The 11286-nt window shown below is 39.7% G+C and overlaps 1 protein-coding gene across 3 annotated transcripts; it reads left to right on the top strand.

Annotated features, from left to right (window-relative positions):
* Positions 1-322: 322 nt before the first annotated feature.
* Positions 323-10923, top strand: PRSS35 (serine protease 35). 3 transcript variants are annotated; one of them, XM_034766117.1, is made up of 3 exons: positions 323-515; positions 1265-1329; positions 7055-10923. In XM_034766117.1, exon 3 carries the CDS (start codon positions 7074-7076, stop codon positions 8313-8315), a length of 1242 nt encoding a protein of 413 aa, XP_034622008.1. In that variant the 5' UTR covers positions 323-515; positions 1265-1329; positions 7055-7073; the 3' UTR covers positions 8316-10923. The 3 variants fall into 3 exon arrangements, with proteins under 3 accessions (XP_034622008.1, XP_034622006.1, XP_034622007.1); XM_034766115.1 differs by lacking the exon at positions 1265-1329; XM_034766116.1 differs by lacking the exons at positions 323-515; positions 1265-1329 and adding an exon at positions 532-735.
* The last annotated feature ends 363 nt before the right edge of the window (positions 10924-11286 follow it).

Raw genomic sequence — 11286 nt, 5'->3', positions numbered from 1 at the left:
CCGTCTGTTCCCCTTCTCCCCTGCGCCCCCCGCTGTCCCTGACACCCCCACAGCCCGCTCTCTAGGTTCCCTACAGAGCGGTTACTCCACAGCGTGTACCTCTGCCGCCCTCTCCCGCCTTCCCTTCCAGCCAGCTGTTCCAGCTCATCCCGCCAGCCCTTTTCCTTCCCCTCCCAGCCACAGAGACACCCGCAAGCGGTCCCAGCAGCTCACCCTCGGGCCGACCTCCCTCTCCCTCCCTCCTCCTTTCCATCCCCTCCCCCGCCTGGGAAAAAACTGGCAGCTCCCCCCAGGCCCTTCTTCAGTAGCCGCCAGGGCTCAGACTGTGCTCAGTGGCTGCTGCTCTCTCTGGGGCTGGCTGGCGGTGGCGATCTCTCGCTCACTAAATTGGGAACCAGCTAGCAAATACGGATTATTAACTAGATAAGAGTAGAGCACCTATTGCGTGTCCGCGTAGAAAGTTTTAGGAGCCGTGGATTTGGCCAGGTTTTCACGTTTCTCTCGAATGCTAACAGGTATGAAACGGTCTTTCCAAAGATGTTCCTATCTAGTGCCTTCTGAGCTAGGAATAAATTCTCAGGAGCCTGCCTGCTTTAAAAGCAAACAGGCACGCTAAAATGCGGTCTGCACCTGAGACCTCTTACTTGTACCACAGAAATGCTGAACGGACTTTTTTGTTTAAGATCTGAGAGCTGGAGTTTACGGAATAGCTGCTTGGAGCCTCAGCTGGAAAAGGTAGATACGCTGTTCTCTCTCTCTCACACACACACACACCCCTATTAAGGTGACCGTGTTTACACTGGACCACAAATGAGGTCCTCTCTGTTACAGCAGCGTTTACAAATAGATACAATTGCTGAGATGTCAATAAATAAATTTTGGCCAGTTACAGGATTTTACACTAAAAGTAGCTTTTTCTGAATAGCCTGACCTGTTTGATGAAAATATTCTTGGCTAGAGTGAACTCTGACACCGTTTTTTCCTGGTACTTTTCAAGAGTCTTGTTCCACATGGGTGGCTTAAAAACAAATAGAAAGAAAAGGCTTCCTTTGGAAGTTTTCATACTTTTGCCTTCGTACAGTCCCAGCAATGTCTATTGAGAGAGCCTTTTTTTGCGACTTTCCCCACCCTATCCCGCTTCATCTGCTCAGTTTCTATGCTACCATTCCTCACTTGTTTTGAAATTGACACTAATTTTATCCAGATTGCTTCTGGCAGCGAGGAGCTACAAAAACCTCTGCTAAGCTTTTTATTTAATTTTCAGCCTCTGGAGTCCTTTTTATAAAACGAGTTCATCAGCAAGAGAAATAGAAAAAGTAAAGGCAGCAGGTATTTAAATTTGAAAACTGTTTATTTTGTTTTAGAAAGCTGGGATCTCTCTCCCCTTAAACACTAGGCTAAAAACTATTTTCTTTCTTTTAGACAACTATAGGATCGCATTTAAGGAACTATCTATTGAGATATATATGTCCATAAAAATGATTAGAAAAAAATGTTTGAGGTAACACTGCTTCTGTTCCGGATAATGCTGGGGTAATTCATCCATCTGTCTAATTCTTCTGTCTGTGCCCAATACCCTGATATGCAGGCTCAGTGCATTACAGAGAGCATGTAGTAATTGTACACAAGAGGGTATTATTGTAGAGAATTGTATAGTTACTAGACTTCAATCTGGTAAACATGCAAAGCTGATCAGTATCGATAAATAGGCAGGCTAGTTGCACTTCAATCAAAGAATTTAACAGACTGCTGAGAATAGAACAGCTCATTCCTAGAGATGGGGGGGGGGGTGGATAAAATAAACTAATTAGAAGTGAAAGCAACTGCTAACAGCAACTTTAAAAGGGAGTTTCTTGGCTTCTACAACTCTCATTTCACTGGGAAGTGAAAGATGCTTATTAATGACAGAGCGCTGATTTTAAGAGCTGTTCAAACCATCCGCCAAAACGAACAAAAGTTGCTTGACAAACATGCTTTCTTTCTCTTATCCTTGAAAAGTAAGGGAAGAAAATAGTGGGCGTAGTACTGTCTGGAAAGAAATGGTATCTGTCGATAAAGTGCGCGGCAAGCTTTGGGAGCTATACAAAGTAAAAATAACATGTTTGTTAAAGTGGAAAATTGAGCTGTTTCTCTAGCTTAGTTTAGCACTCACCGTTCACCAATACTTGTATGCATTTGTGTCTCGCTGGAGAGAAACATTCGGGACAGTGAGAGGCATACTTGGGGTTGGGGGAAGATATACAAGAGCATTTCATTCTCTAGTGGAATAGGTGGTGTTATCACAAAACAACCATGCTGGGAAAACTAAGCCGGAATGAACTAGCGATGGTATGGGTCAGAACTGAGGTGTGTTGTGAAAGCACTTGCCAGAGCAGTTGTTTCAGGCAATCTTATCAACTGTCATTTTCTCAAGACAGTTCATATGGTAAATGCACCTTTTCCACCTGAAAGAGGTGTATGACAGACTATTCGTACAATGGGCACGGCTCTTTACAGAAAACTGAAAAACGACAGATTCCTACATCAGAATTTACAGCCTAAACTAAAATTTAATGTATAGTTCAGTCTAGGAATAAATTGCGGATAAGTATCCTTAATAAAAACTGTTTTATAATGCATATTATACTGCTTGAAAGATAAAATATTTAGAAAGAGTGCGTTTAAAGCGCATGTAAGAGAATTGATCTAATTCTGCCATCTAGTGGCTACATATATATACACAGACATAACAAGGAGTCTGGTGGCACCTTAAAGACAAACCGATTTATTTGGACATAAGCTTTCGTGGGTAAAAAAAAGTGTGTTTTACCCACGAAAGCTTATGCCCAAATAAATCGGTTTGTCTTTAAGGTGCCACCGGACTCCTTGTTGTTTTTGTGGATACAGACCTACACAGTTAGCGCCTGATACTTAATATACAGACATACACATTTAAGCAATAAGGAAAGTCAAAATTAAGGCTGAAACCATCATTAATTAATTTTTGCAGCTGAAGTAAGTTTAGTTTGTGATTTCAAAACCCTGCCTTGTGCTTTGATACATATTTTGTAAAATTAGTTTCTATGCTTGTGCACTATATCCATACCTAAATTTACAATATCTCAGAATAGGTCTGTTTTTTCTTAAATCAGAATGGGAGGTCAGATATGTAAACTAATGCACTCATCAAGCATATCAGTACAAGTTTAGGATGAAGTGGCAGACAGAATTCAGGATGGAGATTTACTGTTATGTCTTAGCTCATTGCTAGAGTAATGGTTTCTTCTCTGGAGTAGCAGGTGCTGTTACCGCTAAACATTTTCATCTTGAGATTTTCACATGCTATCTATGGTTATGGTGATAGATAGTTGCCAAAAAAACTGAGTTTTCTTCCTGAACTGTTCATTCCAGTTTTTTTCCCCTTGCAAAATTGGGTGGAAAAAGACGCACCCCTATACAGGATAAAGTAGCAACTCCTCACTTTGAGGTCTAAAAATTGCATAAATCTGTTTTTGAGATACTAGAGCCCTAGTCCTTGTGCAAACCCCTCCAATGCTAAATACCTTTTGAACAACCCCATGACACAGACTGTACTAAACAGACATTGTAGGGAAAAACCCTGCCAGGAACTAGAGCTTCATTTTTCTTCTCTTCCATCCTATTAGCAAGTGAATTACAACCAAGCATGAATTACTGGGAAATCTGGGACAGATCCGCAAATCTGCTTGTGGGTGTTTGAATTGCATGAAGTGTGAGATATGTTATTGGAGCTTCTTGCTGAAGGGGGACCAGAGTAGAACCAGAGTGTAGAGTTTGGGAGAGTTAGCTATGTGGGATGGAAAAGTATTTGGGATGTTGGGAGTTTGAAATGGGGAAAGCTGGAGAGGCTTGTAAGTGCAGCTGAAGGTGATCAAGCTGAGAGCCCTCCGCACTGTGCTGGGGGGTTTGATAAATGGGAGGAGAAGCTGGAATTTTTCACAAGGGACCAAATCTCCCCTCTCCCTTTCATTGTGTTTCCTACTTTAAAACAGGGTAGTGTTTAAGATCTCTCAGTTTACTAATTTTAAACATGTGTAGCAATAAAAGAAAACATTGTCTAGAACACCAAGTTTGCTCTGATAGGGCAATTCTATGTTTGTAATGCTTTCTAGGTATAGGCTTCTTCTAACTCTCTTAAAGTACATCATTTCTAACTCATAGCAAACAAAAAATGGTTCATTATAAATGACAAAATCCTCGACTTCTAAAGTCTGCCCTTAGAGTGAATAAGCATTCTATTCTAGTCTTTCAAACAGGAGGAGCTGATGTGGTCTTTGTGGTTCTGTTAGAAATGATTACAGGAAGCTACATCACCCCACCCATTTTATTATAGGAAGCCTCTATAGAGACAGAAGTTAGTTATAGCTCCAGCTGGGACAACATCAACCATCTTACTGGAAAGACTTCAGCAGTGGTATGCCCAAGTCTCTCTGCATGAAACTAGCATTAGTGAACATTCCTAAATATTTATGACACTTAGCTGTAGGAAAACATCATGTATGTGGACTCTGAATTGTGAGCCAGTCATTAGGCTCTAAGTGAAGAGGAATTCTAGGAAGAATGTGTCTTGCATATTGACAGGTTTCACAAGTTCAATAAAACAACGTGCTTTCTTAGCACCTCACTACTTGTTAAACAGTTATTTTTAGGACATTAAAACAGTTTTTTTCACATTAATATCAGTAATATTTATCTTTTCCGACATTTAAAGTTTTTTTGTGTACTTTAAAGCAGAATCTGTCCTACTTTAAAGTTCATATTCTTATACCCTTATGTTAGTTGCCTTCATGCCCACTAACTCCCTTTACCTCAGACTTAGTGGTCCAAATTTAGAAGATCTGTAAGGACAATAAATTGGTAAGTGGGCATGAATCGAAGGGCAGGTCTGCACTGATGCAGCTGCGCCACTGTAGCCCATCTTGTGAAGACGCTCTATGCCAATGGAAGAGCATTTCCCCATCGGCATAATTACTCCACCTTCACGAGAGGTGGAAGCTATGTCAGCAGGAGAGCATCTCCCGCCGACATAGCACTGGTGTGGACAGCGCTTAGGTCACTGTAACTTGCGGTAGTGTAGTTCTGCCTTAAGTAAGTTAATTAAGAATCAAAGTTAGTGTACCACACAAGTTTAGGATCTTAGAAAATGATGTAAATTACACAGACGACCATAGACTCATCTCTGAATGTGGTAGAAGTAATAAACTCCACTGCTAGACATGGTGCTCACAGTTGAATAAAGGATGGTGAGTGCTAATTGTTCTAGCTAAGATCTTAGTCTGATAACTGGTACAACAAGTTGTCCAAAAATTATAGGACTCATTGGTTCATGTTGTGCTTTTTAAAGCAAAGCTATCACTTTTTGAATTTTATTCACAAGGTACTGTTTTGCACCTTATCACTTTATCTAACCTTATTCATTGTTTTATTGCCTTTAATTTTCACTATAACAAAGGATTCAGATTTTGCTAAACTATATATAATTTGCTAAACTATATTATATGTAATGTAAAACAGACATTTTATCAAGCAACAGAGGGTCCTGTGGCACCTTTAAGACTAACAGAAGTATTGGGAGCATAAGCTTTCATGGGTAAAAACCTCACTTCTTCAGATGCAAGTCAAGGTTTTATCAAGGTTTACACTGTAACTACAGTAAACCAAAGAGCATAACTAGACACATGCTTAAATTGCTTAACTTAAGGTTTAATTATAGGCAGTGCCCTTTCTACAGGTGCTTGAGGTTTCAATATTACCCAACTGTACAAAGGGTACATGAATAAGCTCAAATCTCCAAATGGCCACAGCCAATATCTGGTTAATATTTTAAGCATCAGGTCCATCTACGGAGTTAGAATGGACTTGCAATTAAGGTACTGGGCTGGGATTCGGAGGTGCTTAGTGCCACTTTTGGCTATGCTACAGACTTCCTGTGTGACCTTGGGCAAGTCACTTAGTATTTCTGTGCCTTAGTTCCCTATCTGTAAAACAAGAATAATGCTTAATTTGTGTTCCTTGTCTATTTAAATGTAAGCTCTTGTGTATGAACAGCACCTGGTACAATGGGTCTCGCATCTTAGCTGGAGCCTCCAGGCACCACTGTAATATGTATGAACAGTTTTGTGAGAGATCTGAAAGGGAAATAACTTTGGGGGCCCATCTAGCTCCTCCGCCACCTATGACTGTGTCCTCCCTGCTCTATGAATCCCTGAAACCTCTCCCCCAAATTAGCCATTTTCTACTTTCTTGTGACTCACCCTTTGTGTATGAAACTTTGTGGCTCTTGGGTCCCTCTGACATAGACTAGAAAGCCAGGGGATGGAGCAGAAGCAAATCCTTCCAAGCAAGAGCACAAGCAGGCAATCTGAGGAATGAATGTGTCTCACTGTAACAGGTACCAGAAACAGACAGAATGGGGGATGGCCATCTGTCTTTCTGGTTGGATGCATGGTATGTGGCTGCATAGGTTCCTTAGGCCAAAGGCTGCTACTGTTGGATATGATACAATAAAGAACAATTTCATTTGGAGAAAGTACTAATTTGAATCAAGCTATTTTACTTTTATGCAGCCTTTTAAAATAACATTTTGCACACATTGGTCTGCATTTATTGCATATTATCTTCAGAATTTTTGCAGTCATGATTGTTTTCAGCCACAAGCACAAGAACAAAATTAGACAAGGCACTATACTACAAAGCCTGATGTTGATGGATTTGAAATGTATCAGTACCATGCATGTTATTAAAGTAGAATATCAAGGAAATGGGGCTAGCTTCTTAAAATACTTCTTGAGGGTTATGATTTATATCTAGGTGTAATTTATTATTTAATGAATAACAGAAGTAGAATTATAAAAATCAAAATGTGGGGAAATGAATGAAGATTCAATGAGTTCCTGTTTCTTTTGTAACGTGGATGCTAATATTCTACCCCACTGATTTTGATGGTAATATTGTATAGTGCTGTAGTCATACAATATAATCAGATAAATTTAATTTTTAAAAATATCAATTTGAGTCTCTATTCTCCCTTTTTCAGAGCAACACACATTAACACAATGGGACATATATTGCTGTTATTGATGCTTTCCATTCCCATATTATGTCTGACTGATGGAGCCGAAACAGAACAAGATTTCACCTGGCACTTGAAGAAGGTACCCCAGATTGTGAGCGAACGGACTTTCTCCCTTGACAGCCCTAAATTTGAGGCAAAAGCCAAATTAGAACTGAGTAATGTGTGTGGAATTGAATGCCAAAGGAGACTCCCAGGGCCAAGCTTGTCTGACCTGAAGGAGTTTCTGTCCTATGAGACTGTTTTTGAGAATGGCACACGGACCCTGACTCACGTGAATGTTCTAGGGCTAGCAGTTGGCGCAGCCAAGAACACCACCACAAGAACATCCTCAAGAAGAAAGAGGCAGATATATGGCACAGACAGCAGATTCAGCATCTCTGACAAGCGGTTCATGACCAACTTCCCTTTTAGCACTGCTGTGAAGATTTCCACAGGCTGCAGTGGCATTCTTATTTCTCCCAAGCACGTTCTAACAGCCGCTCACTGTATTCATAATGGCAAGGATTACATCAAGGGCAGCAAAAAGCTGAGGGTGGGATTGCTGAAGATGAGATCTAGAGGTGAGGGCAAGAAACGCAGAGGTGCTCAAAGGGGTAAGAGAAATGTTTCTGTGGCAAGAGATCACAGTGAGCGTACCTCAGAATTGAAGCAGAGATCCAAAGGTCGTGGCAGAAAACAAAAGGCAACAGGGAGGAGTCAGAAAACCTCTGATAGTAAACCTTCCTTCCAGTGGACCAGAGTAAAGAGTACCCAGATCCCAAAAGGCTGGTTTGAAGGCGTAACTGGGGATGTTTCCCTGGATTATGATTATGCTGTTCTTGAGCTCAAGCGCCCTCACAAAAAGAAATATATGGAGCTGGGAATCAGCCCAACAATCAGAAAGATGCCTGGTAGCATGATCCACTTCTCAGGTTTTGATGATGATCGATCTGGACAGTTGGTCTATCGATTTTGTAGTGTGTCTGATGAATCCAGTGATCTCTTCTACCAGTACTGTGATGCTGAGCCTGGGTCTATTGGCTCTGGAGTCTATCTCCGCCTTAAAGAGCCAAACAAGAAGAAATGGAAACGCAAGATCATTGCTATTTATTCAGGTCATCAGTGGGTGGATGTCAATGGTGTGCAGCAAGATTATAATGTAGCAGTACGAATTACTCCTCTCAAGTATGCCCAGATTTGTTTCTGGATACATGGGAATGATGAGAATTGTACACAAGGCTGATAAAAGCTAAAATTAGATCATCTAGCACCTACAATAAAGTAAAAACTTGCCCTAATAGTTATTGGAAGAGCATTGCCCCGTATCAGGAATTATTTGAACTTGAAGCCTGCAAATATTTTGATGTATTGAGTATGGCTACTCTTAGAGGGTTAGAATTTTCAAATTAGTTTTTTACTTATATAATAATCAACACATGACATGCACTTATAATCCAAAACTATATTTATGTTTAAAATTCTGATAAATTTGAATTGTTCTCATTAGAAAAATTGTGACTTCACTTGTTTAATTTTTTTAAAGGGAAGTATTGAAACTTCTCAAACTGATACTATTAAACAATGTGTTTTTTTTAAAAAAAATACATTTGTCTTGATTTTCTCAGGGTTCTGCTCCAACAAACATCTTCTAGTATACAAGTTGCACATCTCTTATATAATAGCACATTCAGAGTGATACAAATTGTGAAACATTGGGGTAAGACCAAACTAATTAAGGTTAGTTTACTCTAAAGAGAGTATGTGCACTCTGAGGGCACGTCTACCCTTACCGTGGATCAATGCTGCAGTGATTGATCCACCAGGGGTTGATTTAGTGGGTCTAGTGAAGGCCCGCTAAATCGACCACAGATTGCTCTCTCATCGATGATGGCACTCCACCGGGACAAGAAGCATAAGGTAAGTCGATGGGAGAAACTCTTCCTTGGACCCAGTGTGGTGTAGACACCACAGTAAGTTGACCTAAGCTACGTTGACTCCAGCTGTGTTATTCACATAGCTGGAGTTGCGTAACTTAGGTCGACTTAACCCTGTAGTGCAGACCTGCCCTGAGAGGCAACTATCTAGTTCATACTGGCTAGCTTGGAAATTTTTTTTGCATACCTTATAAACTTTTCCATGGAAATTCTAAATTGCTGTAGCTGATGAGTCCTAAAAACAATGATTTTCATTTCATTGCATGCTAAAATAGCAAAGAATCTAATGAATGTAGCAGTTCTGTTTGAAATAAGGAAGAACCATATGAGTTTAATTTAATGCCCTTAAGTCTAGTTTGAGAAGGTATGCAAAGCTGGGGAATCTTAAACATGTGCATTTTAATATTTGGAGACAAGTAGGTTTAATGTATAATAAAATATTCAACCTTTCTGCTAGGTGAAGTATTCTGTAGTGGTCGTTGCCAGGAACTGGCTATTTGACAACAGTTTAAAGCTTCAATAAATAAATAAATAAATAAATTTGGGTGCTAAACATTTAACAGCTTTTGTAACTACTTTTATAAGAGCTCAGCTGTCATAGACAGGCTACAGTCTATCCAGAGCCGACGAGAGTGGGGGAAACCGGTACAAATTACCGGGGCCCGGTGGTCCAGAAGGGGGCTCGGCCTCTCCCCCTCTCGTCGGCCCTGTTTAGCCGGTGCACCCTTGCTGGGGGGCCCGAAAATTTTTTTTCACTGGGGCCCAAACCCGCTCTTGGTGGCCTTGAGTCTATCAGACTGGGAATTGGAAAGCAATGTTCTTTTTCATACAATTCTAGAAGTGGGATAGTTCTAATCCCATCATATTCAGACCTCATCAACATGAGTTACAGGGAGAGAAAATAATCCTCCCATGCTAAATCATATTATGCCACCTAATGAAATGGTAGGTGAGCTATCCTGTAAATGCAATAGATACCTTATTAGGTAGCAATAATGCTATTCAGATAATTTGGCTCTTTTCTGCTACTGAACCACACAATTAATACAGAGGGTATTTCTATAAAGTGAGCCTGATTGTTTAACATTTGTATACAAGCATCACTAATTTTTTTGTCATCAGTTGTGCTCAATTGCTTCACATATAATCTAATCTTGTGCATTTCAAAGTCTTAGTTTAACAAACAAAACTGTCAGGATGTTAATTTAATCTAATAATGTAAAATTTAAATGCATATTTCTGGCTATATGCATTTGTTTATTACTGTTAAAGTTATTCAATATTTCAGTATTTAATTTGCTTTGATGATTAGTTTGCATCAACCAAAATTTATTTTCTTTACCAGTCTAGAAGAAAATAAACAAGATATTTTTGCTTGCTCTATCTTTAAAATTACATGTAATGCTTCACATTTATACTTGATATGTTTTGATGAAGTAGGTTTTTTAAATCATCTTGTATATAATTGAAAACACAATCTGGTACTTTTGATTTGCAGGTGACTACCATTGTATTTCCAAAGCATGAACATTTGAGGTTTATTAGATTAGATTATGGCATAGATAGTACATTTATAAAGTTTGTGGATGATACAAAGCTGGGAGGGGTTGCAAGTAGGATAGGATTAAAATTCAAAATGATCTGGACAAACTGGAGAAATGGTCTGAAGTAAATAGGAGGAAATTCAATAGGACAAACACAAAGTACTCCACTTAGGAAGGAACAATCAGTTGCACACATACAAAATGGAAATGACTGTCTAAGAAGGAGTACGGCAGAAAGGGATCTCTGGGTTATAGTGGATCACAAGCTAAAGATGAGTCAAAAGTATAACACTGGGCAAAAAAAAGCAAACAGCATTCTGGGACGTATCAGCAGGAGTGTTGTAAGCAAGACACGAGAAGTAATTCTTCTGCTCTACTTCACACTGATGTGGCCTCAACTGGAGTATTGTGTCCAGTTCTGGGTGCCACATTTCAGGAAAGATATGTACAAACTGGAGAAAGTCCAGAGGAGAACAACAAATGATTAAATATCTAGAAAACATGACCTATGAGGAAAGATTGAAAAAATTGGGTTTGTTTAGTCTGGAAAAGAGAAAAATGAGGCAAGACATAACAGTTTTCAAGTACATAAAAGATTGTTACAAAGAGAAGGATGAAAAATTGTTTTCGTTAACTTCTGAGGATAGGACAAGAAGCAAAGGGCTTAAATTGAAGCAAGGAAGGTTAGGTTGGACATTAGGAAAAGCTTCCTAACTGTCAGGATAGTTAAGCACTG

This window comes from Trachemys scripta, chromosome 3, assembly GCF_013100865.1.
Source record: "Trachemys scripta elegans isolate TJP31775 chromosome 3, CAS_Tse_1.0, whole genome shotgun sequence".
Lineage (NCBI taxonomy): Eukaryota > Metazoa > Chordata > Testudines > Emydidae > Trachemys > Trachemys scripta.
Note: the sequence above shows the minus strand (reverse complement) of the source record. Positions and strands in the feature narration are given on the sequence as shown.